The sequence below is a fragment of the Cyrtonyx montezumae genome, unplaced genomic scaffold (genome assembly GCF_038088225.1).
Source record: "Cyrtonyx montezumae isolate F1298 unplaced genomic scaffold, pur_monq_1.0 scaffold_10, whole genome shotgun sequence".
In the NCBI taxonomy this organism is placed as follows: Eukaryota; Metazoa; Chordata; class Aves; order Galliformes; family Odontophoridae; genus Cyrtonyx; species Cyrtonyx montezumae.
This window is the reverse complement of record NW_027071826.1, coordinates 30,559,004-30,586,508: the sequence shown is the minus strand read 5'-3', so window position 1 is coordinate 30,586,508 and position 27,505 is coordinate 30,559,004. Positions and strand designations below refer to the sequence as shown.

Sequence of the window (27,505 nt, the reverse complement as noted above, 5' to 3'; positions counted from 1 at the left end):
TTTCCCCGCAGTCCTTCGAGTAGAAGAAAAGTTCCAACCTTTCATCCCAAGCCATAGCTTGACTGGGCTGCAGCCTTTCCACAAGATGATCACTAACTTCAGACTGTGGGCTTTGGAACAATAAAATCCAAAGTTCAAGACCAGATCCTTCTCATTATAAAAACTATGTAAAATCTCCTTATTTCCATAACTTCTTTATCTCGACAGGTCTTTTCTACCTGAGGCACAGTCCATGTTCTGCCCAGCTTGAGGGCTAGCTTGACTCCAGAAAGACTCCATCTCTTTAGTACAACACAGTGCTAATGGTTTGATGTTGATGTGGATACCGTGCCCATGCTGGCTTTCAGGGGGCAAACAGGAAATAGATTGCAGGGAGCAGCTCTTCAGGTCAAGCTTTTTGTTCCCTGCCTTGTTTCCTCTGTATTAATTATGATGTCTGCTTTCCAATGAATTGGAGTTAGATCCCACAGCAATGTAGCACATTTGCTCACTTGGCATGATTTAAGTAGGCATGAATTTTCCTCTGGGATCCTGCTTTGTAAATAGATCAGAACCCTTAACACCAGGCTACAAGCTCCATTCAGCTGATACTTGCCTCTGACAATTGTATCTTCTGAACTCATGCTGCTGTGGTAAGGCCTGCTGTTTGCCAGGTGCCCCTTAGGGACTCCTCCATGCTTAACTCAAAGAACTCCAGATTAAGGAAGGAGCAAACCACAAATGTGAGGAGGGTAGTAACCTCCTGCAGAAGTGGCCGTGTCCCTTTTCAGTTCCCTTCTTTTCTATCTGTGCCCATTCCACCCTTTGGAAACCTGCTTAGCAGGTCCCATGTCCTCAGTTTAGATGGATGCTAGGTCTGCTGGGGTAAAAGAAAACGATCTTCTGCTACCTCAGGACCTGAACCAAGTTGACAGGGTGAAAACTAATGATGGAACTTCTTAGTTATTAAAGCTTCAAACCCATGTAGCGTAACTTGTTTATAGGGAAGGTTATAGATTTAATCATTAATTAAATTTTTAGTAGGCCTGATGGTCCAGCACCTTAGCAGTGACCTGGCAGGAAGGGCACATCTCCTTTTTGGAGCTCTCTAGCCATACATTAGTCAGCTGCTGAGTGACAGATTCAAATCCCAGGGCAGATGCAGAGTGATGACTGAGTGCAAGCCCCAGCCCCAAGTGTCTTGTAACATGTTGCCGCCTCGTGCACAGTTAGGTGACTGACTGTGATATCACTCCATTTTTCATTCAGATTTTTCATTACTGCCACCAGTCCTGAAGGGGAAGTCCCATGAGCCGCTTTCTGCTTCTTTCACTCTCTTGTACCGAGCCTTTGAAGGTACAGGGTCCCCAGCCTGATGTGTGTGTAGATGGCTGCTTTTTCTTTATGCCATTTTGTTATATATACATATTTGTAGGTATACTTGCTTTGGTTGGTTTGCTTGTTTTCTAACTGCTTCTGACTTTCACACTAAATGCATGATCGTTTACTACTGGTGAGCTTAATATTTTGTAAACCTGATTTCCGGGGGTGAAAATATCTAACTAATGTTTTACCATTTTATTAAAAGATTATGTTTGGCATGCAGTATTCTGGGATGGTTCTCTGAGGCGAGAGGGCAGTGGGCAGGCATCATCCCTATGTAGTGCTCTGTGGGAATGCCTCTCTTTACCATCCTTCTGTAAGAAGAGATCTGGAACTATGAGCAAGAGACACAACTCCACTTCTATCCTAAGCAGTTCAGGTCAGGGTTACAGTAAAGACAAAAAGCAGAGAAGTTACGGCTCCTTCTGCTGTTCTTTGGCTATTCAGATTTCTATTTGAGCCCACCCAGCAGGACATGCATATCTCACAGCAGTGCAATATCGAGCAGAATGCCCTAGGTTTGCCTTCCATTCGTGTTGTCTGGCAGAAAGTAGTAATAATGTGTCAGTGCCATGCTGTACCTAAGCTAGTCAGATCACGCGAGTCCCTGGTGACTACAGCAATGCAGGCATCAGACCCCAGGATGGTGCTGTCCCATGCCTTGTGGGCATCCTGACTTGTTTGGACCCAGCCCGAGCATCCTAATTGCTTCAGCAGTATGGAGAGCACTAAATGACTTTTTTCATCCTCTAAGGAAGATGTTGGAGCAGATGCCATGGTCTTATGTGGTAAATACATTGGTGTGCAACTCTTCTTTTACCTGAAAGCGTTTTGTTGAGGTTGTCATCTCCACAGATCTGCTCACTATATAGCAGTGTGAGGTCACTTGGAAGTGCTGGAATCCTTTAGTCCTGCCCTGCTCTGAGCAAGTCAGTGTAACATTTTGCTTATGATATTAATGGTCGTGGTGACCACAGAGCCTTTCCTGCTGCTTCTGCAGGACTCTTGCACAGAGCAGTCTGGAGTAGGCAAGAACCCCAGAGAAGCTAGTGCTGGTGCAGAAGAGGAAGAAGACTGGCCTCTGCATGTCAACCATTAGGGTAACACAAATAATGTCGTAATTGCTGACATTCAGAGGGCTTTTGTGTTTGGACAGATGTTCAGCACATATATACACACACAATCCTGGCCAGCTGGAGGAAATCTATTGTCAGATAGATGCCAATGTGCAGATAGATGCCAAATGGGATCCCTCCTGCACAGCTGGCTGCTGCTGCAGTGAGCTCCAATGGTATAAAAAAGAAATGGAGAGTTAAGAGCATACAGAGGGCTCCTCTCCTGGGAAGACTGGGATAAACATTTGTCACTGCAAGTTCCCTGCAGCCACTAGGCACATCATGGTACGGCTTTGGCACTGTTTTTTTTTTTGACAGATCATAGTCTATAAAGCCTGTAAAGTTTTCTCCGGATGCCAGGGGGCTATCCATTAAAGTGCAAACTTTTGTTACAAACAGATCAAAGTACAAGCTTTCATAAATGCAACCATCATTTACACTTTTTTTCAGATTTTTTTTTAAATGAAATTACTTTCTCACATACAGTTTGCTCTGATGTGTTTTTAATTAGTTAATATCTGTGTATCTGCTAACTAACTGACTTTAATGAAGGAGCAGATCACCGAATATACATTTCTAGAGCTTCTTAAGAATGGCTTAGATCATCATATCCCCTCAGATCTTGGCAATCTGTATGTCACTATATAGCTTGTGACTTTATTGCTGTTCTTGCTGTCTCACATCAGCTGCAAAAATTAGAGGATTTTATTTTTCTAACAGCCTTGAAGATTGAGTACACAGATAATAAAAGGCCTTTTACAAATAGAAAGAGGTTGAAACTTACCAACTATAAGCTCAGCAAAGCTTCTTTTGGCATTATTCCTACACAGAGTTTTAAGACAGGGCACAGCACTAACAACTGACCTGTTGTAGTGCTGGCATGTGCTCTCCTCTTCATCTCTGTGTGGCCTCTGTGGCTCAGTGAGGAGAAACTCCTCTGAAGGGGTCCCACAGGTAGCTCTAGCACCTACCCAGTCACCAGGGCAATAGCTGTGCTGCAGTAAAAGGGTGCTGAACAGTCTCCTGGCATCCATCACAGGGTCGCATCCCCCAGGGCTTTACAGCATTGCACTTGCCAATATATTGATAAGGGGAGTTGCACAGATCCACAGATAACCACTGTACAAGGATCAGCCTGCAGTATATTGGCTATGCCAGATACTTTTATGGCACTCTGGGGCAGACTGTTCACTCCTGAGCTCATAGCTGGGATTTTTCTGAGCATTGCTGTGTTCCACATTCATGTTTTAACATGTTCTCTCTGCAGAGAGACTGGTTTTGGTCCTATAATGTGAAAAAAAAAATCCAAACAAACAACCAAACAGCTAAGTAGTAACAACAGGCTCTTTTATATATATGTGTGTTTACTTTGAGATAGTAAGCAGAAAGACTACCAAGAAAGTGGGAAAAAAAATCTTTTTTCATCTGAATCATAAAAACCTGAATACATGATAGGTGTCATGCAGCAAGATGCTGGAGGACGTGGTCCTGTTATGGGTGCCAGAAATACAAGGAGTGCTGGAAGACATCTTTGCTGAGTTGAATTTAAGTTCAAGGATATCTAATACTATATCTTCAGAGCAGATGTAGAACATTTCCGAAGTGTGATTCACCTGATCTAGTGAAAGGTGTTCCTGCCCATAGTAATGGAGTTGGATTAGGTGGTCTTTAAAGGTTCTTTCCAACCCAAGTCATTCTGTGGTTCTATGCAGATAGGTATTATGTTCCATAGGTAAGTAGAGAGACCCACCAGGTTGACACCATGCAGTTCCTGGAGTTGCAGCTCTGCATGTTGGTGAGAGGAGTGGAAGCAATGACAGAAACTGTTGTTGTAAAGAGGTAGCTGGGGTCCCTTTGTCAGGAAGCAGACAGTGAGGCATTCTTGTAAGAGCAGCTTCTGAAAAAATATAGAAAAGTGGTTGACTCATAACACACAGGGCTGGCATCACCTAAGCTCAGAATCTCTGAAGGAATGCACTCTCCTTAGGAGGGGGATAAAAACAAAGTGTTACAGAAGTTCTGATGACATGCAGAGAGGTCAGGACAGATGTGCTGAAGCACAGACTGCAAGAGCCAAGATTAGGAGACCTTACCCACAGGTACGTAGCAGGAAGCTAAGCAGCAAGCTTTGGTTTATAACTTTTTCACACTTTTCCCTTTCTCCTGTTTTTCTTCTCTTTGGCAGGCGGAGACGGCGGCAAATCGTATTTGTAAGGTGCTGGCAGTCAACCAAGAGAATGAACAGCTCATGGAAGACTATGAAAAACTGGCCAGTGATGTAGGTGTCCGTGGTGCTGTTGGTTTCTGGGTGGTGTTATGTAGAGAGGAATTGCATTTAACACTTACAGCTAACCCTGGGCAGTACTATTGGTCTGTGTTTTCCTAGAAAATTCTTTCTTTCCCTTCTAGCTTGAGAAAAATGAAAGGAAAGAAAAGTTGGCTCCCGTGGAGCAGTTTTAAGTTTCTCAGTTTATTAGGAGCAGTCGCAACAAAGATAAAATTTAAAGAAAAATCATGCTGTTTTGACTTGTTTTGCTCAGGACTACATATACATCTTAGGTATCTTTCATACAAATTGTATGCCAACATAGTGCAGAAGTCAGGAGTTGGATCTAAGAAAATGGAAGTTAAGAGAGAACTGGGGAAAGAAATGTATGTTTTCCGATCATTTGAAAGAATCTGTGTACCATACAATCTGAGGCTGCATTGCTTAATGGAGAAGGCTGACAGACTGACAGCCGTGAAACTCCAAAAGTGTCCAGATGTGTTTGCATTATGTTTGTGGGAGCTAAGTAGGGAGGGGAAGATAGGTGAAACGTAGCCCACAAGCCTGTTTCCAGCTTGGTTTTAAAAGCGTAAGACACTTCACTCATGCTATAGACTGATTGTTGCCACCTTGCCAGCTCTGCAACTCAAAGGGCAATGCTGACTTATAAGAAGGCATAACTGGAGGCAACAACTTGCTTTCTCCTGTCAGACATCTCTGAAGCTGATAAGACTTACAGCATCCTCTAGCTGTGCAACTGCCCAGCAAAATTCTCAGGCTTCAGTGCAATCTAAGGACATTGTTTGGTTCTGATTGTGTGAAAGCTATAACTTAAGCACATTGGACTGGCAGTGCTGCAACAAGAAGTACTACTCAGTGTGGTAAGAAGTGGGCTACTTCTAGGGAAAAAAAAATATATAATTCCAAAAAGGCTGAGAAGCTTTTCTTTACTAGCACTGCTGTAGTCAGAACCTTTCTGATAGCAAACAAAAGTGGATGGTTCCTAGTAAGATCAGACCAACACCTGCAGTTTTAACACAGTTTCAATTCAAGGCTTCTTGTCATTGCTTTTTTCAGCTGCTGGAGTGGATCCGTCGCACCATCCCCTGGCTGGAGAACCGAGCACCAGAGAACACCATGCAAGCCATGCAGCAGAAACTGGAGGACTTCCGGGACTACCGCCGCCTGCACAAGCCCCCCAAAGTCCAAGAGAAGTGCCAACTTGAGATCAATTTCAACACCTTACAGACCAAGCTACGGCTCAGCAACAGGCCAGCCTTCATGCCTTCCGAAGGGAAAATGGTTTCGGTGAGTGGGCGTAAATTGAGTGTACAATACCCAAGCTGTTTCTAAAAGATGAAACTTGTTTATGCCTGTTGGTGGGCAGAGCAGTGCCCACCTTCAGAGTGAGTTATTCTGTGGTAGGAACTCTACAGAACAGAGTTCAGTAAGTCCATGATAAGAGAGGAGCAATAAATCATTGCTCTTCTGTCTCTAACCCAGACTCTGAGGTTATTCACAAGTTCCATGCTTGGGTTTTGCTGTATTTTCACGTGCAGGAATGTTTAGAGAGGTGCTCTCATGCAGACAGGTATATCCTGATTACTGATAGGCCTGCTTATCTTAAGTCTGACACTCTGTCTTCCTGACCTGTCTGCACAACCCTCTGAGATTTGAACCACGTAGCCCACTGGGAATAATTCTGAAGTACTTCTACTCTAACTTCTAATCTCTAGTTTCTTTCCATGCTTCTCTTTCTAGGATATAAACAATGCCTGGGGTGGCCTAGAGCAGGCTGAGAAGGGCTATGAGGAGTGGTTGTTGAATGAGATCCGGAGGCTAGAGAGGCTGGATCACCTGGCAGAGAAGTTCCGGCAGAAGGCATCTATTCACGAGTCCTGGACAGATGGTAAATGCCAGCCTACATGCTTCCTATTGCCTGACATAGTGCTGTCAGTTATGTAGGGAGGAAGAGGTAGATCATATATGGGTTCTTCTGTGAGATTCTCCTTTTCAGAAGTTCACTTACTACTATTTTAGAAAAAAAAATTGTGAAAATCACCTTGAACTCTGTTCTGCAACAGCATTCCCTAACTGACAGAGTGAGATTCTTGGATAAAACAGAGCTACAGAGGAGAGAAGAGGTTGCTGTACAGTAGATTGCTAAGGGATTTGATTTAGTACTTGGGTAGGGATAGTGATAGGAGGATGGTTGGACTAGATGATCTTGTAGGTCCTTTCCAACCTTATGAACCTATGAACCTATAAATGCTGCAGTTGGCATGTACAGGACCAGCATGGCACAGTTTGCACATAGTGAGATGAGTCCAGTATAAACTGTGACTGCAGTGGCCTGAGCTGCATTATTTGCATCTCTGCTGGTCATGGCAAACTCATTCTCAGTGGTTTGAAAATTGCAATTTTCCAGCTCTAGACAAGTATGTGTGAGAACAAGACTTGGACAGAGTGTCTGAAGTGGGGAAAGTGCAAAATGGAGGGCCCCAGGGCTGTCTGGGTGCATGGGAGCTGGCTCTGGAAGCACTGGGTCCAGTCCTTCATTCTCCTGTCCTTTGGCTCCCTCCCCAGGTAAGGAAGCGATGCTGCAGCAGAAGGATTATGAAACTGCTACCCTCTCGGAGATAAAGGCCCTGCTGAAGAAACATGAGGCCTTTGAAAGCGACCTGGCTGCACACCAAGACCGCGTGGAACAGATTGCTGCTATTGCACAAGAGCTGAAGTATGGCACTCCAGCATACATCTGATCCCTGATCCTTGGGACCAGAGAGGCCTGATCAGCTTTGCCCTCTGGACAGCCACAAAACCATTCCCATGCAAAAATGTTGGGAAATGCGAGTGTTTCCAAGCTGTATCTAGGATACTGCTCTTCAGTATCCAGACACACCAGAAAAGCAGGCCAGGAAATGGTTGACTTGTGGGTGCTGATGAGCGGGGAGGCAGAATTACATTCTCAAGCCAAGTTTCCACTCTTTTCCAGCTTGTTACACTGCTGTGAACCCTTTCCTAAAGAGGAAACCTGTCTCTGGCCCCTGCTGGGTTTCAGAGTCTAAGCACTGTTTGGCCTTTCCAGGAAAAGAAGGAAATAGCAGAGGATAGCGTGTACTTCAGAGACTCCCAGTTGGCTGTTTTATCAAAAAAAAGTGAAGGAAAAAAATCAGTTGTTTCAACCCATCGTGGCCTCTGTTGCCACTGCAGGTACTCTGCCCCAAGAATAATGCACCATGTGCATCCAGTTAGTATGTGCACCAGGGGCTCCTTCCAGTAACTCAGTTCCCTCTGGGCTTTTCCCTGGCTTAGAAACCTTCAGCTTCACACCTTTTCTTGGAGTGAGGAGTGACCAGTCACCAGTATAAATGGTGTCTCATCAGAGTGGAAAGTTGATCGCTTGGGAGAGCGCAGGGAGAGATTTTTAAGCCCTGTATGTTTTTTTGGCAAAAACAGTATGAGCAATTTGGCTTTCATTTCATTTCCTATAATTAAAAATACTTCCATATTGCATCAACCTATCTCAAGTTAGATACTGTCTGGATTAGACCAACTCTCTTGGCCTGAATGACTGTTTTTCTCTGAAAAACAGGATTATTGGATCAAGATTGTTATCTCCTTTACCAACACAGATTTACAGAAGTGTTCCCTTTACCACTAGAGGATTGACCTTGGAACAGGAGGAGAGTTCAAGGCAATCCTCCATGTCAGTAAGATTAAAACTGAGGCAAGTTAGTCAGCAAGCATTAGCTGACCTGCCACTTCCAAAGCAAATGCTATGTGCCAGACAAAACAGCTGCAGCTGTAATAGTGACAGGGAAGGATGCATCCTAAGTTGAGAGAAAGGTGATTTCCTTCAAAGTGTGAGAACAGAAGGCTCTGCCATCCTTCTAAAAGCCATCTCCCATCTTAGCAAAGACACTACTCCTTGAAATAAATATGGCTGGGCTCTTTTTTTTTTCCCCAGAGATGCACTGCCAGGGAGATAAGAACCGTGACCGCTCATACCATGCATGTGTGGGGTCACGGACACATTTAGGTCCCCAGCACAAGTGATCTGGCCTGAGTGCATCATAAGCAAGACTCAGGAGCAGTTATTTCAGCTGCAGTGCTTGCTGTGCTGCAAAGTAGATCAAGGAACTGATCTGGATTAAAAACTCAGCAAAGAAAAAGTTATTTTTATCCCAAGACAGTTTCATGACTAGTTTTCCACAAGACTGCACCAACAGTTGTGCCCACACACCTCAGGAGGGGCAGTACAATGATGGGAAGAAATGAAGTAGCAGGAAACCGTTGAAACCTGTATTACGGCTTAAGAGAAATGCTCATCATATTGCCCAGGGTCATTTGGTAGCTTAGCAAGTTATTCCACCTGCTCTTTCATGGGTGACATTTCACAGTTTGGCTTGTCTCCCTCTGCCTACAAGCTTCTCCCTCTTTCATCATGTGCAGAACCAAGAGAAAAATGCAGTGCAAAACCACAAGATTCAGTCTGCCCCTACCCCCATGATCTCCTTTTCCAGCCATGCTCTTAACAGCCCTTCTTCCAGGAATGCTTGGCTACAGACATCATAGCCAAGCACTATCTATCTGGCATATCAGAGAGAAATCTGCATTGTAATTCTGGAATTGCCCTAAATAAACTGTTGCTGAGGATTGCCACCTCTCCTATGCAACTCTTAAAACAATCTTAAGTGGCTTCTTTGCATTTGTAATAAAATAATTGTTGCCTTTTCTCCTAATATGTATCAGGTACGTGCAGGTAGCCAGCCTATGAGTGTTCTTAAGCAGAATACAGGGGCATACTGCTGTTTTTAATCTGCTTATTCCCAGCCCAAGTAAAGACTTTACTCCCTTCCCCCACTGCCAAGTTATTCCCATCAGGCAGCCAAGAGCAGCCTTTGAGTGGTGGTTATTTTTCTTCCTGTTCTGTGTTGTTTGATGTGCCAATGTCTCCAAAGCTAGATACTGCTGTCTTCCAGGCGTACTTCATTTGCAGAGACCACAAGCCCTCAGTTTGCATGTATCCTTAAAGCTGATAAAGATTTCTAATGTGTTTATCGTTCTTCTTCAGAAGGCCTTTATTTGGTGTTTTGTTCTTTTTCTCCACCCCTCACAGTGAGCTGGACTATTATGACTCTCCGAGTGTCAATGCCAGGTGCCAGAAGATCTGTGATCAGTGGGATAATCTGGGCGCCCTAACCCAGAAACGTAGAGAAGCTTTAGAGGTGAGTCATATCTCCAAATGGACCTTCGGGATTACACGAGTAGGTCATTTGTGGGAAACAAGCTTCAGTAGGCATGAACGTCCTGTTTCAGCCCTTTTGTCCATTTGTGATAATCCCAGATTGTAATCCAGAGCTACATCTCAGTATATTTAGCCTCCTTCTCTGTTTCCAGCTCAGTTACAGTTCCATTCATTTGCTCAGGCTATTGAGCAAATAGTCTGTGTTTGTAATTTTATTCTGCTTCAAAAGACTCCTTGTTTTGTTTTATTTCAAAGGACCTCATATTTTTTCCTCAGAGTGAGGAAAAAATCCATCCTGTGTGTAGTGTCTTAGCAGAGAATTCTACTGTAGTGCCCTCCTGAAAGTACCAAGCAGGCCTGAAAGAAAGGAGCAACTGAAAAAACCCACATACCTATGTGATTTTTATTCTTTAACCATCTTCCCTGATTTTCTTTCTTTTCTTTTTGTGCATGCTTAGAGGACAGAGAAGCTACTGGAAACTATTGACCAGTTGTATCTGGAATATGCCAAACGAGCTGCCCCCTTCAATAACTGGATGGAAGGGGCCATGGAGGACCTGCAGGACACGTTCATTGTTCACACCATTGAAGAGATCCAGGTACAGAGCAGTCATTTGCACCAGCCGTGCTGGGATAGAGGGGAGTCAGAGGTCTCCTGAGTTCCTAATGGTGCTGGATTTTTAGGTCACATTTTGATGATGTTTCTCTAGAGAATGAACCGTAGCACGAACAACAAAAAGGACTATTTTCCTAAATTCCTTCCAAAAACTCCTATCAGTAGATATGAGCCAAGTTCTCACCATCCTAGCTGAGTACGAAAGAAGTAAAAGTGGATTTTTCATTGTGACTCCAGTCTTATTTCTGAGAGCTGGAAAGTTGAAAGTATTTTTTAGGGTCTTGCATGTGCTAGGTTATTTCTTTTTTAAAATCAAAATGAACAAAAATCAATGCTACTGTCTGGTTCTGTGGATCAGTTAGCTGATGTAGTGTTATATTCAGGTCCTTTGGTCCTATGTGATGTGTCATGAGGGCAGCTGTTAAGCTGTCAAGTGGGTTTCAGTGCTGAGCAGAGGAAACATCAGGATTCTGCACTTTGTTAGTGGATTGCCATTTGAAGCTGAAGATTCCTTGCCTCTTGCAAGACAACAGGGACATTTCCCCTTCCGAAAGGGCGTAAAGAAAGGAATTTGAAGTATCTATAGGTAATTCTGAGACCTTTGAGTGCAGGAATTATCCTTCTCTGGGTTCTAGAGGGGAGTCTGTTTCTTCTGCTTGATGGGCTCCTGAAAATAATCCAGGTATTCATTTGGATTTAGCTGGTTGCAGTGAACAGCCAGGATATTCTTACAGTTGGCAGTTGCTGCACTATTACTGCAATTTCCTCCTGACATTGTGCTTTCTCAGGACCTTGTCAGTTTGTCAAAACCTGATGAGTGTTTTGCAGGAGTGATTGACAGCAATATAGCATCAGTGAGACAGTGAATGGGAAACCAACAGCGGCCACAAGGCAGTTGGGGAGACAGAGAAGCAGTAATGTAGCCCTAGTCTGGTTTGAGCTCTGTTGCTGAAGGGTTTCCACATCCACTTCTCTCTCCTGAATAAAGGGGTTCACTAAGTCTTTCATAATGCAGAACAAATTTGAACAGCATTTAAACATTTCCATCATCTCTGTGTGACTGTAGAATATTTCCCAGGTCTGCCAGACTTGAATTACATTTCTACAGCCACTGCAGCAGCTGCAAAGTAATGAGTCACCATGTAAGGAAGCAGTTTTACAAAAGTGGTTACAGGGTATGTGTTGTAAGAAAGTGGTCAGTTTTGAAGTTTATCTTCATTCCCTCTTCTGTCCACACTGTTCCTTTCGTTTTCCCTGCATTATCTCTCTCACATCTGTTTTGCTGCCTCTTCCCCTGCGTTTGCTTCCCTAGTCTTGATCTTCCAGACTTCTGGGATGAAGTATCTTAAAGGCCCGTAGAAGCAGAGGGAAATGAGCCAGGACCAACTGGCTCGTCAGCTGTCCATGAGCTACCAGCAAGCATGCCCTCACCTTCGGTCTTTGGATCACAGTTCGGGCACCACAGCCAGATGGGGAACAAAAAAGGCCTGTTGTGTACAGGGAGAGGGAGCAGTTTTCAGCAACAGGAGCTTTTGTTGCCTGTGCAGGTTTGCTGTGGTCTGAAAGACCTTCATCTAGTTCTAACTTACACTGACCAGACTGGATCTGACTTTATTATTCATCTGGAGTCACCTTTGTTGTAGAACTAGTACATATCTAGTAGGAGAAGAACAGCATGGTTCTTAGGTATAAGAATAATAACAGTATTAGGCTTGTGAGATATGGCCACTTTAGAGTATTGCTAGTTCAGTTTTCCATAGGGAGACTAAGAGCCTGTCACACAGCAGTGTTGGAGAAACAGTTACCCTTAACCTGTGAGTCAGAATCATTCCGTTGTGTTTTGGGATGAAATCTCTGTTTCTGGTCAACGCAGAATAGAAACAGAGAGAGGGAAAAGGAGACTTCTTTTAACTATTTAAAACAACCTGTTTAGCAATGCTGAGAGATACTGGAAGTCTGTTAGAGTAGCCTGTTTTGTATCCTGGAAATGTGCAAGCTTTTGCAGTTACTTCAGCAGGGATATATTTGTTCAAGGGGCTATTCAGTGACTAATGCTCTTTTTTGCTGCTCCCTTCCTTCCACAGGGATTGACCACAGCCCACGAGCAGTTCAAAGCCACTTTGCCAGATGCCGACAAGGAGCGACAGGCCATCCTGGGAATCCACAATGAAGTCTCAAAGATTGTCCAGACATACCACGTCAACATGGCAGGAACGAATCCTTACACTACAATCACCCCACAGGAGATCAACGGCAAATGGGAACACGTGAGTTCTTTACCACACTGCAGTTAGCGTGGGGAAGGCTGCTGCTCAGTCACTCGGGCCTCAGGAAGGGGATTATTTTCTCAGTTTTTCCCACACTTACTGCTGAGCTTTTGCACATTTGTCATATGTTTTTGGCTCAAATGCCATGTGCTTGGAAGGTGGAAGAGACCTTGAAAATAAACGCCTATGGGTGTCAGATCTCTTTTTGTTCTTTGTTTTTAGGGAAAGATGTGAAATTAAGAACTTTGAGATTATAAGTTCTCAGTAGACCTGAAAAGCAAGTGCAGTATGGGAGTCGGTGTCCTTCTCTACCATTCAAGCCTTCAGACATTGAGCCTCCAAAGACAAGGAGCCTTCTGATGCTATAATACTAACAGAGCAGTTACTCTCAGTGCCAACCTGTACTGTTGGTTCTTACCACAAATCAGTGGCAGACTACAACTACTGCATTTAAGCAAATATCAGGCACCAGAACCCCAAATAGAGGATGAAAGCTGTTTTCATGGCATGAGATGAACTTGCAGAATCTATCCTGCACTGGAAAGGATTCACATTCCATGAGCCTCCCTGCAAGGCCTAAAGCTTATGACTGCCTTTTTTCAGAACAAACACTCCTCTCCCTAGTCTTACAGGCAACCCCACTGATAGTGAATCTCTGCACTTCTCCAAAACCTAACCCTAACCCTAGCGAGCACCCAGGTCCAACACGCAATCCACTTGGGGCTTCCCCAAAAAGCTGCCAGGATTAAGTGCTTCTGGCAGCCCTCAGCCTTTTTTAGCAGCCCCTTCATAAACCCACTTGCAGTGGGACTCTGCACTTTCTCTGTTTCCCCTTCCTTGCATCAGTTTCTACAGCTATTATTCATTTGCTTTGATACGTATTAAATGCACACTCTTACCCTTTGCTGTAGGTGCGGCAGCTGGTTCCTAGAAGGGATCAGGCCCTAATGGAAGAACATGCTCGCCAGCAGCAAAATGAACGACTCCGTAAGCAGTTTGGTGCACAAGCCAATGTCATTGGTCCCTGGATTCAGACCAAGATGGAGGTAGAGCTTTTCTCATTTTCATTCTCTTTTCTGTGATTTTCACTGATTCTTTTATTCTGATTCTCCTTTTACTACTGACGTAGTCGGTACTTCTTGAGATTACAAGGGAAACTTCTATTGAAAGTATAGGGAATTGGTATCAGTTACTGAAGTGCTTGTACTTTTCTTCCCCTAACGCTTTACTAAACAGATACAAAATGCTACTTAGGATGGGGAACACTGATATCTTCATAGAGTTGAATCTATATGCAGCATGGGAAGGACCCTGCATCAGAAGCATTTTTTATGGAACTGCTTTCGTGGCGATTCCACACAGGTCTTGGTACACATGAGAAAATGAATATATCTAGTGTGCTGAACATCAGTAGAAGAGAAACGTTTTTAATAGAGATCTTCTCTCTTTAGGTAAACTATGAATTAAAGTAATTGCAGTTGGTAAGATGAAAATCATGAAGTTGTTATTGATGGTAGGAGATATAAAGAAGAGAGCAATTACAGAAATATTACTGTGTGGAGGTATTAACATGGCTTAACATTTAACATTTTTGCTGACACTATCTCTGCTCATCTAAAGTAACTTCTCTCCAAGATATTTTTGTTTTGATTCCTCATCTCGTGTAAGCATGAAGTAGCTGCATTAAACATCAGCCATGTTAAGGCTTTTCCTTCTGACCGGGTCTAATTCCTTTGGCTTTGCTATTGCAGGAGATTGGCCGCATTTCAATAGAGATGCATGGGACTCTGGAGGACCAGCTCAACCACTTGCGGCAGTATGAAAAAAGCATTGTGAATTACAAACCAAAGATTGACCAGTTGGAAGGAGACCACCAACAGATCCAGGAGGCACTTATCTTTGACAACAAGCACACCAACTACACCATGGAGGTAAATGTTTTGCAGCGCCTCTTCCCAGCTGGAATGTAGTGCTAGCAGATCAGACATCTTGTTCTGCTGTGGTACCAGCTGCAGCCTGTTGAGGCAATATGTTGTAGCTCTCAGGAAAGTGGAGAGCTTGACAGAGTGACCAAGCATGCAACATCATGTCACTGAAATTTTTTTCAGCCTTACATTGCTTTATACCAACCCAGTCCATTGAACTTCCACATACAGATAATAGAAATAACCTAAATAAGATCAACAGTGTTGCTTGAAAAATTGTCTGGTCTTGTTTCTCCTGCCACCTGGCTGTAGTGGCCTACTAGCTGGGATTAGAAAGCCCAGACAAGTGTTGGTGGTTTTGAGCATGGAAAAAAGTCCAGCAAAAGCTTTGCAGAATAAGAGTCTGGCTTTCTGCTGACAACATGAAGTTTCACAGAAACAACCTGAATTCAGCATGAGTCCAGCAAAACACAGATGGGCTTTGAAACTTTCCTTTTGGTTTCTGGCCAGCTCTAGCCATAGATGTAGTAGAGCACCAGTATATTCCAAGGATTGTGGTTCATTTACTTTGTTGGTTCATGTGAGGAGAATTTTCTGTCCAAGTAGGTCCTAGAAACATCAGGTTTGACTATCTTTTGTGTTAAAGGCCCTCACTGTGTTGAGCTACAAGGGAGGACCTTTGTAATAGGACTTCATTATGAGCAGAGAGTGGCCTCTTCAATAGTTTCTGCAGTCAAAGTTCACATTTTAAATGTCCAGTCGGCTCGCACTGCAGATGAGAAGGAAGCTCTTCTGAGCAAACAGATTGCTTTGTCCGTCAGGATCACTTAATTTGCAACAAGTAGCACATTTGATCAAGTAGTCTAAGAGGCAGAAGAGCTACTTTTAAGTTTTAAAATTGTCTTCTCTTTTTTCCAGCATATCCGAGTGGGCTGGGAACAGCTACTAACAACAATTGCTAGAACCATTAATGAAGTGGAAAACCAGATTCTGACCCGTGATGCCAAAGGAATAAGCCAGGAACAGATGAATGAGTTCCGAGCCTCTTTCAACCATTTCGACAGGGTAAGTCAGCGTTGACTGCAGCTTGGTAAGCTGCTAGCTTCCATGTAGACTGCACAGTGCAATAAGAAACAGCCACTGTGATAAAACTAGATCAATAGAATATGTTTCATTCTTAAAAGTGCCACTCCTGTGGAGAAGGGAGACTGCCAAGTGATCATTAGGCTGGAGGATATCTGAAATGCAAAGATCCCTAGTAAAGATGAAGTTTGAAAATATTTGAAGGCTTATTTAGGAAATTACATTTTTAGCTCAGCTTCACTATCTTGATTTATGAATACCTTAGGAGCAGCCATCCTCCACTCTGATACGCCATCACATAAATCGATACTGCAAAAAACAGTATTGCTCTTATATGGAGCAAACAGGAGGATCTGTGTGTAGCGTGACATTGCATAACGTAGATAAACCCTGATGTAAAGCCTGCTTTGCCTTACTGTGGAAACACACGTCAAGGCACTAACAGGTACAAAAAGAAAAGATTTCCACAAAGAAAATCCTTCCCTTGATTATCCACCCTCCCTGCGGCTCTTCCTTCTGCAGTGAGAAGCCATCAGCTAGCACCCTTCCGTCGACTAAGTCAGAAAGCTTTCACACAGGGAGGCAGAGACAGCGTCCTAATCCTGACACCATCTCAAGGCTGGTTCTGTGGGCTCAGTTATGAACCCCCTCAATGTCATTTGGAAATTCAGCCTGCAGGTACTAAGTCAGTGATGAACGTGTAGGTGCCCTCCACCATTTGCTGCACAAGCCAGACTGTTTGAAAGGTCTCCAGCTAATGGGGCTGCAGCCTGCCCTCTCAGAGGTTGACAGCACTTTCAGATTGCTGAACTTATCTGAGCCACTCTAGCTTTTCAAAGGAAAACCAAAACCATGCTTTCCTTCCTTAGCAGGCCCCAGAAAGCCCTTACATTTTATCTTCATGTTATTTGCCTTTTCCTCTGCAACAGTCTGAATGATAATGCAGAAGGAACGTGTCTTTCCCAATCTTCAGCTATGTATTTGAGTTATGAGGGCTTAATGCTGGCTTCAAAAAGCTGATTGTTTGATGAAAGTCACATGGAATTGGCCCCACAATCCTGTTTGTAGCTTCCTTTCTATGGCCAAAGATGGTGGCTGCTGGCAGGGGCTCTTTAAATGCCACGGGCTGTCCTGAGCTAAAATTCTGTGGGGCAGATGGGAATTCTCAGTTCTTATGTTGTTTGTGATCATGGATACATCCAAACGCTGGGGGAGCAGGTAATAAGCAAGGGAAGGAGCAGCTGCCAAGCCATATTGTGCCATGCTGTACAGTAGTGCTGTTTTCAGAGCTGAGCACTTCAAACAGCTTGCTAGTCAAAGTTCCACCTTACGTGCAGGTCTCATAAATACAGCAATAACACTGCTCCCCTGAGCTTCAGCTGTTTTTCTTTGTCTGTTCCTGGGATGTCCTGACAGCTCAGCTTCCTTGGGTGCATTGCCAAACATACCTGCCCTCACCTACTCCCTTGGTGGGACTTTTGACTAAAAGAATAAGGCAATGCTTCCCACTGCCTCTTCCTGCTTACCTGCACTCCAGGTTGCTAGCAAAACATGGGGCTTCTGGCACTGTGGGTAACAAGCAGTGATGCAAGTAATTCACTTGGGAGATGGAGTCCTTGAGGCTTCTGAGCAATGACTGTTTTTATCATTCAAACACTCTCAAGATGTGATGAGCTTTTTCAGAAGGAACTGTTCCAAGAGCATTTTTAGCACATCCTGAAATGTCATTGTGATATCTAATATTGTGCACTTTTTATTTTTCTTTCCTGTGTTTCTATCTGCATGTCATTCTTCCTCTCCCTGTCCTCTCACCCACTGCATGGTGCACCTGTTTGTTGTCTTTCCACCTCCCTTTGATTTTCTCTGTGTCTCCCTTCCTTCTGCCCCACACCGTCACCCCACTGGCACTGCATGTCCTGCTGCCTGGCACACCGCATAACCAGGACCACTCCGGCACACTTGGCCCTGAGGAATTCAAAGCCTGTCTCATCAGCTTGGGTTACGATATTGGAAACGATGCACAGGTACTGAATGCTAGTGGTGAACACAGCCAGATATTAAGCTATGAAAAAATAACTTTTTTTTTCCCTTTCTTTTCTTGTTTGTCTTAATCTGTCATTGCTGTTCTTGTGTTCAACTATATATACATCACTTTTCTGTTCTACTTTATCTCTAAATGTACCGTGGTATCTGTTCCTTCTTAATTCCATAATGGTTTGTCTTGTGGGAATTCCTTTTATGTATTTAAACTGTTCCATTTACATCTGTGTCACGTAACGCTCCTCTTGTCCATATCTCAATGTGTCTTGCTTATTGTCTTCCTTCTGCTTTTTCATCATCCACGTTTTCCATCTGTGCTAACTATTCTGTGTCCAAAACAACTTCTATGTCGTGATATCACAAACTGCCTTTGTTACACTGATTTTCATTGTCCTGTGAATACTTTTTTCCACCTCTCTTCCCTAAAACCCGTTCTCTGTAATGTCCCATGTGGGGTCATTTCTCTCTGGACTGGTCTTCCTTTTCTCTCTTGGCTTTTCCCATCTTGGCATCACTTTCTGTAGAAGAAGACTGGTATGATGGATTGTGAAGATTTCCGAGCCTGCCTTATCTCCATGGGTTACAATATGGTAATGTAGAGCCCTCTGTCACTTCTGTTCAAAGTGATTCTTATAGCCACCTTCAGAAAGGCAGAATGTGTAGTGAGTGAATCAAGGTAAATGCAACCTTATTTTCCAGCAATTGAAGTTCAATCCAGTACTCGTAAAACTGTCTTGCAGCAGTAGCTGAAGATTAAAAAAAATTGCTATCATTGTCTTAATTCTTTGTATTTTAAATAAGAATTATATTTATCAAACTGCAGCTACAAGTGGAAGAAACAACAGATTTTGTTTTATTGGTACATGTGCTCAACATAGTGACACACAAGCTCCCCAGACCATCAGCTGAACTCTTCTGGAAGCCTGATTTCTGAATACATTCAAATGTAGCTCCTCTCATTCCTGACATTTATTTCACATCTCTTTGTTCATGCAAGTAGGTTCAAGTTCCAGTCATCCTCCCTGTAGCTTTTCCCTTACCAAAGCACTTGCACTTTTGCGTGGCACCTTGAGAGTCACAATAACTAATCCAGAGAGTTTCACCTGAGACTGATATTCATCAGAGGGCAGGAGAAAACCATGGTGCAAAAACATTGATCTCTACTCTCAGTATCTTTGCTCCTGATATTCAGCAGAGCAGTGTTCTTCTCTACCTTATCAAGCCAGTGCAAACACAGATATTTTCTGATGTAGTGTGTCAATCTGCAGTAACATTTGATTAGATACTTCAATTAATCTGGAAGGTATACTGATCTAGAGGTGTTAGAAAAGCATATATCCAGGAGAATTCTCAGCTCTGCTTTCCTCTCCTCCTGACCTGGGGGGAAAGGAATCCCACAGATGAGAATAGATAATATTTTGTTTATATGAAAAAGACAAAAAAATAAATAAAAACTTACAGAAAATCAGAAAAGTCACAACACAGTTTTGCCTTCTGTAGTAAACTACTCTGCAGAACCTTTCTTGTAAAAACTACTTCCCTGAGCCTCTCCAGATACAGAAGTCCTTCTCTCCGAAGCCTGTCTTGTTAGGATGAACCAGATACCATTCAAGGCCCCAGAGAGGTTTCTGCTGGTAGATTCTGTTCTGGCAGTACAAGAGAACCATGAAAGTTCAGGAAATAAAAGGATTTAATTAACGAGGATCTTCCAGTATTGCTAAAGACATCTAGCAGAACATCTATTACAGAAACAGCTGCATCTTCCCCCTCAAGTTTGTATGATATTGTTCCCTAGCAGGAGCATTATCCTAGAGCTAGTTGGAGTTGGATGCTATCTTAGAGCACAGCTGAGACTACTTCATTGCCAAGGAAAAAAGAGTGGGAAGCGTTGGCATACAACAGCCAGATAAAAAAATACTTTAATAAAAGGTTGAAGTTGTTTCTGTTTGACTTTGCTTTCCCAGCTGTGAGCTGTGCTGCTGAACAGTTTCTCCTCAGTTTCATGGCACTGCTGCCCAAGTGTCCAAGCTTACACGACTCTCTTGTTCCCCAGGGAGAGGCAGAGTTTGCCCGCATCATGAGCATTGTTGACCCTAATCGCATGGGTGTAGTGACGTTCCAGGCCTTCATCGACTTCATGTCCCGGGAAACAGCAGACACAGACACTGCTGACCAGGTGATGGCTTCTTTCAAGATCCTGGCTGGAGATAAGGTGAGGCTCTACGGTCTTCCTTCCAATCTGTGTTGTTCCTGTTTTCCTTTTTCTCCTGTCTGCAAGAGAAAGTGTCGAGGGAAGCACGTTTCAGCAAGGAGGGCATTTTCACAGGAACACCCAGAGTAATACTTCAGCATCGTCCTGTGATTTTCTTATTTTCAACCGATTCAATATTAAAATGTGCCCTTTTAAAATCGTATAGCTTGCAGATACAGCCTATCATTAATAATTGATATTGATTGTATAATGACTGTAGTGCCACACGTATATCTACAAAGATCGTCTCAAGTTTATAGCTGTCAGTAATTAACAGTTTTTCAAGAACCATCTGTTTAATCTATCCATACATTTTAAAGTAACAAATTGAAATGAAGTTCTTAATCAATTTTTTTAATGCAAGAGTGAGCAGCATAGTTCTGGTGATCTGCTGACAGCTGAACAGGACTTTCAAGTGCCTTGGCAGGCTGCTCATTAACACTCTCAGGCTATAATGAGTTATCCTTTCATCCAGCATTAATTTCTGAGTTTCACTAATCACCTTTTCATAATGTGTAATGTAGAAACCCATGATGTCCACCTTTCTCTAAGGCACAGTACCTGACTGAAGTCAGTTCTATTATTTTTCAAGGCCTGAAAATTCCAGCTTATCGTGATGGGCTAAACACAGAGAAAGGAAGCTTTGGGGGATACAGTGTTATTTACTAACTCATTTATTCCTTACAGTACATTAAACATAATGGTCAGTGTTTAGCATGCTCTAGCAACTATAACATGAATCAGACAGTATTTCATTATGAAGAAAAATCTCCTACTCATTCCAGTCATGAAACTGAAGGCATGAAAAAAGACACAGAAAGTCAAAGGAGAGAGAGTTGCTCTGAGTCCTTATTCAGAGAACTGCAAGCAAGTCAGTTAGCTAAACACAACCTACTGGTTAGGAAACAGGCAGTTACTGTTACTAGCTGCATGAGAAGAAGCCAAGCTAGCCTCACCTCAGCCAAATGAGTCTCCAGAAGCCAAATTTATGTAAGACATTTTGCTTGCTTATTAAAAATGTCTGCTGTGAAAGACTAGAATTATTAGCAGAGCTGTGAAAGCTTCCAGAGGTGTTCGCTCATCTGCTGCCTGCAGCAGTGCCACCAGCTAGTGCTAGTGGGGCTGGCTCCTTTCCACACTGGGAGGAGGGAATGGCAGCTCCCAAGCAGCACAAACTGCTGCCCGGGAGGGGCAGGATCCAAATGAAATTTCTGCTTCTTCCTGTTTGCCTTAAGCCAGACCTCCGCTTTCAGCAAGAAGGTACAACCATTTATCTGAACTCCCACCAGCTCTTTTCTTCAGGTGTGCCGGCATATCTCCTGCAAAAACAATCCTCCTCTCCTCTGTAAGAGTGAACAGCAGGGAGAGCAACTGCATTTCCCTCACAGGTGCATGCCCAGCGAGCCCTGTGTATGAGTGCATGGTACAAGCCTCCGTGCTGTGGTCAGCCCCCCAGTCTGCTGCCCTGTGGGGGCAGGGAGCGGTGTCCCCCGATGAAGGTCTGTGTTTTGAAGATAACGTTTGCTCTGTCCTGTGTCTTCATTGCAGAACTACATCACTGTGGATGAGTTACGGCGGGAACTGCCTCCCGATCAGGCTGAGTACTGCATTGCTAGGATGGCACCCTACAATGGCCGTGATGCTGTACCCGGTGCCCTGGACTACATGTCTTTCTCCACGGCGCTCTATGGCGAAAGTGACCTTTAACTTTTTTCTGTCCCACCACACACTCCCTCTCCTCTCCCCGTCCAACACACCCTTCTTTCTCTTTGCAAAGCAGCCTCTGCTCCGCTCTTTTTTGTGTTTCCCTGTTTTGCTTCAGATAACAGATCACGTTTTTAAATGGGGGGAGGACATTGACATGACACCGCCTACCTTGCCCTTGGAATGACAGTTTACAAAATTATTTTGTGCAAAAAAAGTTACGTTTTAAAAAGAACAGACATATTTTATTATAGAAAAAGGTATTTTTCTCCACCAGATTGAAACTTAAAAAGAAAATGTTAAAATATCGCACCAAATATTTTTTGTTGTGACATAGAAAGTCGAGCACAATGTTACATTCCATCCTTTCCAAAAAGAACCAAACAACAACAAGATGCCACTTGTTCTGTTAACTTTGACATTCGCGTTCGTCTCTTTATCACGTTTATCTTCGGAGGGGGGAAGGCACACAAGTGCATGTGTTTGCTGGTTCACTCATTTCATGAAAATATTTTATGATAAACTTTTGAAATTGCTGTGTTTTCTAGGGAAAAAATAATGTACACAGCTCATGTTTTCATATTTAATTAAAAAATACAATATGCCTCCTATGTTTATCAGTGCACAACATTTTTTGTTGCTGAGAGTTGTCTGGTTTCAGATGAAGCTTGAGAGTTGATAACTTTGATATTGCTTGTCACAAACCATATTAAAAATTTCTTGTGATAACAAATCCAGACTTTATTTATTTGTATAGTGAATGTTCAGTCCTCTTTAGTTGAAACCACATACAGGAAGAGACTCAAATGCTTTTTAGTTGAAATTACAGTCCTTTAAATATCAGCTTCCCACCCCCTCAACCTTCTCAGTTCTGTCAACTTAAACTGGAAATTAGACAGCTATCCAACCACTTTAAATTAGAAGTATTGTTTTTAATCATCCCTGACGCTCAAATATCTCTAGGACAATATGCTCGTTATTCCTTTAGAAACAGCACAGAATGAATTACGGAGCTATGCAAACAATCACTGCATTTTGAACTAACTGATGAAGGATTCCTCTGCTACTCCATGCTCAGCATTGGATAGCTCACTGCTTTTGATATTTACTGGCATCATAAATTCTCCCAGCACGAGACATTCAAAAGAAACCAGCCTTCAGAACAACTCTCATGGGACCTTTCATGAATCAAAGTATATGCAAATGCACATGCCTGGAAATTAGCAGAGGGAAGGGACTAATCCCTGTTGTCTCAGATTACAAATACGTTTCTTGCTCTCCCACAGCTTTTTTAGAGTTGTGGATTGAAGGATAAAAATCTTCATTAGCGCTTGATGATATGCTTCAAGCTTTTAGGTAGAACCACATACTTAAGAAAAAAAACACAATGAACAGTAATACCAAGAAGTGAGGCAAATAACCACTGGAGTATTGAGTGAGTGACCGCTATATAGAGAAAAGACCCATGTTATTTTAAGACAAAGTGTGCTGTGGGCTGTCCAGCTCCCCTGGTGTGCTAGCAATATGAGTGGAGCTGTGTGTGTCCTGAGCAGTCCCAGTGGCAGTGCCCTGCTAGTCTGTACTTAGAGATCTCTTAGAAGTCTTGGCAAAAACCTACGTGAGCTGTGCTGGTGTTTTTACTCTTCAACAGGATTCATGCAAAACCCCAACTGAGCGCGAGCATTTCTGGGTTTTTGATGTGGAAAGCAGACAGGTGGCTCTTCCCTGCTTACAGCACAAACTGTGGCATCCTGTGGCCTATGGCAGTGCTGGCACCACAGAACTGCGTCCTCGGCTGAAGCTATGGTGTTAGCAGCATCAGAAAGGGCTCACCTGTGTTTCTGAGAACCTAAGTATAGCTCAAAATATTGGCAAGAGGTGTACTGATAATTCTAGCCCGTGTGGACTGGTATTCTTCTGCATAGCCTCTGACAAATTGGCCTGAGCTGATGTCACCCAGCCTTTGACCCTCAGGTTGGAGATAAAGCCCCCCTATTCCCACAGCACCCACGGAGGAGCTCTGTGATGCTGCAGCACATTGGCCTCCTTCACATGCAGCACAAAATGCATCTTGCACTCATGTGGCCTAACAATCTCTGGCAGTTACTAGGCTGAAATTTGAAAACAGCTTTTTGTATTAGGATCATGGCTTTGCAGCTAATGTGTCGCTCTTCAGCCAAGTCCTGACATCAGCCTTGATTAAATTCCTCCCTGGAAGCAGCTGTCGGCAGCTCAGTGACTGCCCCTTCCCCTGCCAAGAGCAGAAGCAGCAGACAGCGTGTCTCAGGCTCACATCTCCCATTCAGAGATGAACTGATTGTTTTCATCAGCCTGTCAGACTCCCCGTGTTCAGGCATGGCCATTGGAATAACGCTTTTCCCAGAAATTAACCATTGTTATTTCATGGCTGTTGACATCTTCAGCTCTGGAGATCTTGGTACCTGCCCTTGCACATGACTGCATGATGGCCCAGGGACAAAAACACATCAGTGCACAGAAAACAAGGAGCTTTCCTGCCTGCCAGAATGTCAGCCCCATCTTTAAAAGCTTCTCAAGTGTGTATTGTGTCTGCTGCATGTCTTCAGTGCTGCCAGCATCTGGTTTCGGAACAGAGGAGCAGAGCCAAGAGGCTCAGAAGACAATGAAAGGAAACTGGTCTGCAACCTTGAATGAACTTAGTTTCAAAGGAGCATTCATACATCCATAGAGGATCGGTCCAGCTGAATCAGATCGGCTGGTTTTATCAGTGAACTAACAGGGAGAGCAAGGAATAATGAGAAGACTGTAATGGCTGAGAAAAGGAATGGTGTGCATTAAAATCACTTTCTTCAGAAACCAGAATGGAGGTATGATTTTCAGACCATAACAAGAACGTTATTTGTACTAAATTACTTGCATAACAGGTGCTGGGTAGAACAGATAGTAACAGACCTTAATCCCAATGAATTAATCAAATTGCTTAGTTAACTGACTACCAAAAGAGTCACTACTACCTAAGACCTTAAAATCCACAGCATTAGCCATAAGCTGCTGGGAAAGTCTTAGCATAATAAACCTGGATTAGCAAAGGATAGGGCATACCCTACGACAAACAGGTAACCAGAGCATTCCCCAGCATGCACTGAGGAGAGGCGTTTGATGTGCAGTCAGAAGAGAAGTCAGCCATTGCAAGGGGCAGAGCTGGCCAGCTGGCTCTGTTCCAGGAAGGATGTCTGTGGGGCTATTTAAGGTGGACAAATCTATCAGCTTAAGCCTACCGAAATGGCAGGAATAAAATGAATCGTTTCTACGTTCTGTGGACTTACAGACACTATAGACTACCCACCTCACCAACCACGTCCGATTCCTCTCTTTTATCTGGACAGCGTACAACAGTCAGGAAGTAGTTCCTTGGTTTTGTGCTCTGACTTACGCTTTGATTTCTGGAATATACATGCATGAAAATACATTGGTAGTAATTACAATACCGTCTTATCTCAGCAAGTTCATTCACATCTTCTTGCTACTTGCCAATAGTTCACAGCCTAGTGACCATTGTGCCAGGTGTCACTGGAGCAAAATAGCCAACATGTTCACTAGCCATAGCAACACCTCTTGACAGAAACAGATACCAGCCTGTTTCTCTCAGACAGCCCCAAGCCGTGGATCCCAATGAAACGAGGGCCTGGTTTCAAAGCCACAGGTGAGTGTCTCGTGCTACAACACAAAGCCCTCCATCTCTCACTACTGCTTCCTGGCAGCTCAGCACATGGGTATTTGTGGTCACTAGGTGCCCCCCACCTGCCCCCGTGCCCTGTGCAGGGACCTGACTCCAGGTCTTGGGCCCTATCTCAGACTCTGGGCTCCTGCACCCCTGAAGTGGGTGCTGCAGTAAGGACAGCTCAGTTATGTCTCCAGCCAGAAGCCATTTGCCTGTGGTCTTCGGGGAAGACTGTGGTGAACCGAACCCAGTTCTGTCACATTCCAGTTCCAGTGCCACAGGCATCCTCCAAGGAGCCCACGCCTTCTCCCAGACCATTCCCCCTAGTACCCTAATGGCTGTTGTTGCTTTTTGTGTGGACCCTGTGGCTTTGGTTGTACAGGTTTGCCTAATAGCAGGAGCAACTTTTAAACTGGAGGGTTAAGCATTTTACACACTGCATTTTATGCCTTCTTTTTTTTACTAGGCACACTCAACACTGCCATCACTTAAACGAAGAATTCCTCTCCTGCTGCTTCTTAGTTGAATAGGACATAGTCTTTCATCTGTGGCACCAAACCATACATCCCGCTTTCTGCCACAGAGAAAATAAAATGTCTTCTTCAAGGAAAAAAAGAAAGTAACGTGTGTACCCTCGTAATGAGCAGATTATGTTTTTTAAGCATGCTGAATCCAGCTGAGTGTTTGTTTGCATTTGTAGGCGTGCAGTCAGGGCTCTAATAGTTCCCAGTGGGCTCTCCTATGGGCTTCTCAAAATAACTAGGGAACTAACATGCAGCTCTACTGTGAGAGTTGATTTTGCACATGATAACATCCAGAAATACTACCCACTTGCTAGAGGCAACACTGCAGGCTCTTCGAATGCTGTACGTCATGCCTTTTGCTGCTGTGCCACTAGTGCCCACAACCAAGAAAGGGAAAGCGGGACTGCAGTGCAGTCAGAGCTCTGTTCCAGACACACCGCCACATTCTTCCCCTCTGACACGATCCAGAGGGCAGAGATGAGATGCAGGATTCAACCAAAATGCTTTAATTGGGCTTCCGGCATGACTTATCTTCATTATTGCCAGTAACTCCAATCCTTATAACTCTCATACCATTCCAAGACTGCCACCTAAGGAGCTTCTTTCTGCTTCTCAACTCCTTACACAGCAGTTCAAGCATGCAGACGCACTGAGGCTGGTGGTACTCTTGCACTATTCCAGCTCTGCTATCTGCACAGAGTGTCTGCACAGAAGCAGCCTGGACAATCTTAAGAAATAAATTCAAACAGCCTTACAACTGAATGTTGTGTTTAAAGATGTAAGGCAGATTTCCCCAGCTATGACTGCGTGCTTTTTTAACCACAGACAGCTTTGTTGAACTGTCAGATCACACCTTTTTCGCATCTATCGGCTTGCAGCAAGGCCAGCAGCACCCCGGGCTGCATTAGGCACACAACAACACCGGGATTTTGCTCTAGGGGCGGGCAAACACTGGCACAGATTGCCCTGGGGCTGAGGGCTCTCCTCCCTGGACATCCCCAGCAGCCATTGAAGTGGAAGCGCAGGCCTAACGCAACCAAGAGGGGCAAAACAGGTAAAACACACTATGCAGCATCTGGATGGCAAGAATTTAACAAGCCCAGAGAGGTGGTGGAGTCTCCTCTGGAGACGTTCCAGACCCGCCTGGCCGCCTACCTGTGCAACCCGGGCTAGGGAGCTGCTTTGGCACGGGGCTGAGCTCCACGATCTCTGGAGGTCTCCTCCAACCCTACAGTTCCGCGGCTCCGTGACCGCGCGCAGCGCCTCACACCGCGCGAGAGCGTCTCCTGGCGGCGGTTCATCGGCACTGCCGCCACCCGTTCCGCCGGCCCGCAGCCCCAGCGCGCAGAGCAGGGGGCCGGGGCGCGGCCTGTGCCCGCCGCACGGCACGCCGGGACTTGG

At 44.1% G+C, this 27,505-nt stretch overlaps 1 protein-coding gene across 3 annotated transcripts in view; it reads left to right on the top strand.

Moving 5' to 3' along the window:
* Positions 1-22,613, top strand: part of ACTN1 (actinin alpha 1) — a 79,640-nt gene extending 57,027 nt beyond the window's left edge. The window contains exons 9-22 of one of the 3 annotated variants that reach the window (XM_065754670.1): positions 4,663-4,755; positions 5,821-6,051; positions 6,505-6,652; positions 7,330-7,480; positions 9,866-9,974; positions 10,453-10,593; positions 12,695-12,877; positions 13,789-13,923; positions 14,629-14,808; positions 15,721-15,867; positions 17,829-17,909; positions 18,450-18,515; positions 19,979-20,137; positions 21,725-22,613. In XM_065754670.1, coding sequence (XP_065610742.1) covers positions 4,663-4,755; positions 5,821-6,051; positions 6,505-6,652; positions 7,330-7,480; positions 9,866-9,974; positions 10,453-10,593; positions 12,695-12,877; positions 13,789-13,923; positions 14,629-14,808; positions 15,721-15,867; positions 17,829-17,909; positions 18,450-18,515; positions 19,979-20,137; positions 21,725-21,883 — 1,983 coding nt within the window. In that variant the 3' untranslated portion in view covers positions 21,884-22,613. The remainder of the gene's footprint in view (positions 1-4,662; positions 4,756-5,820; positions 6,052-6,504; positions 6,653-7,329; positions 7,481-9,865; positions 9,975-10,452; positions 10,594-12,694; positions 12,878-13,788; positions 13,924-14,628; positions 14,809-15,720; positions 15,868-17,828; positions 17,910-18,449; positions 18,516-19,978; positions 20,138-21,724) is intronic. The other 2 variants (XM_065754662.1, XM_065754654.1) reach the window with 2 other exon arrangements.
* The last annotated feature ends 4,892 nt before the right edge of the window (positions 22,614-27,505 follow it).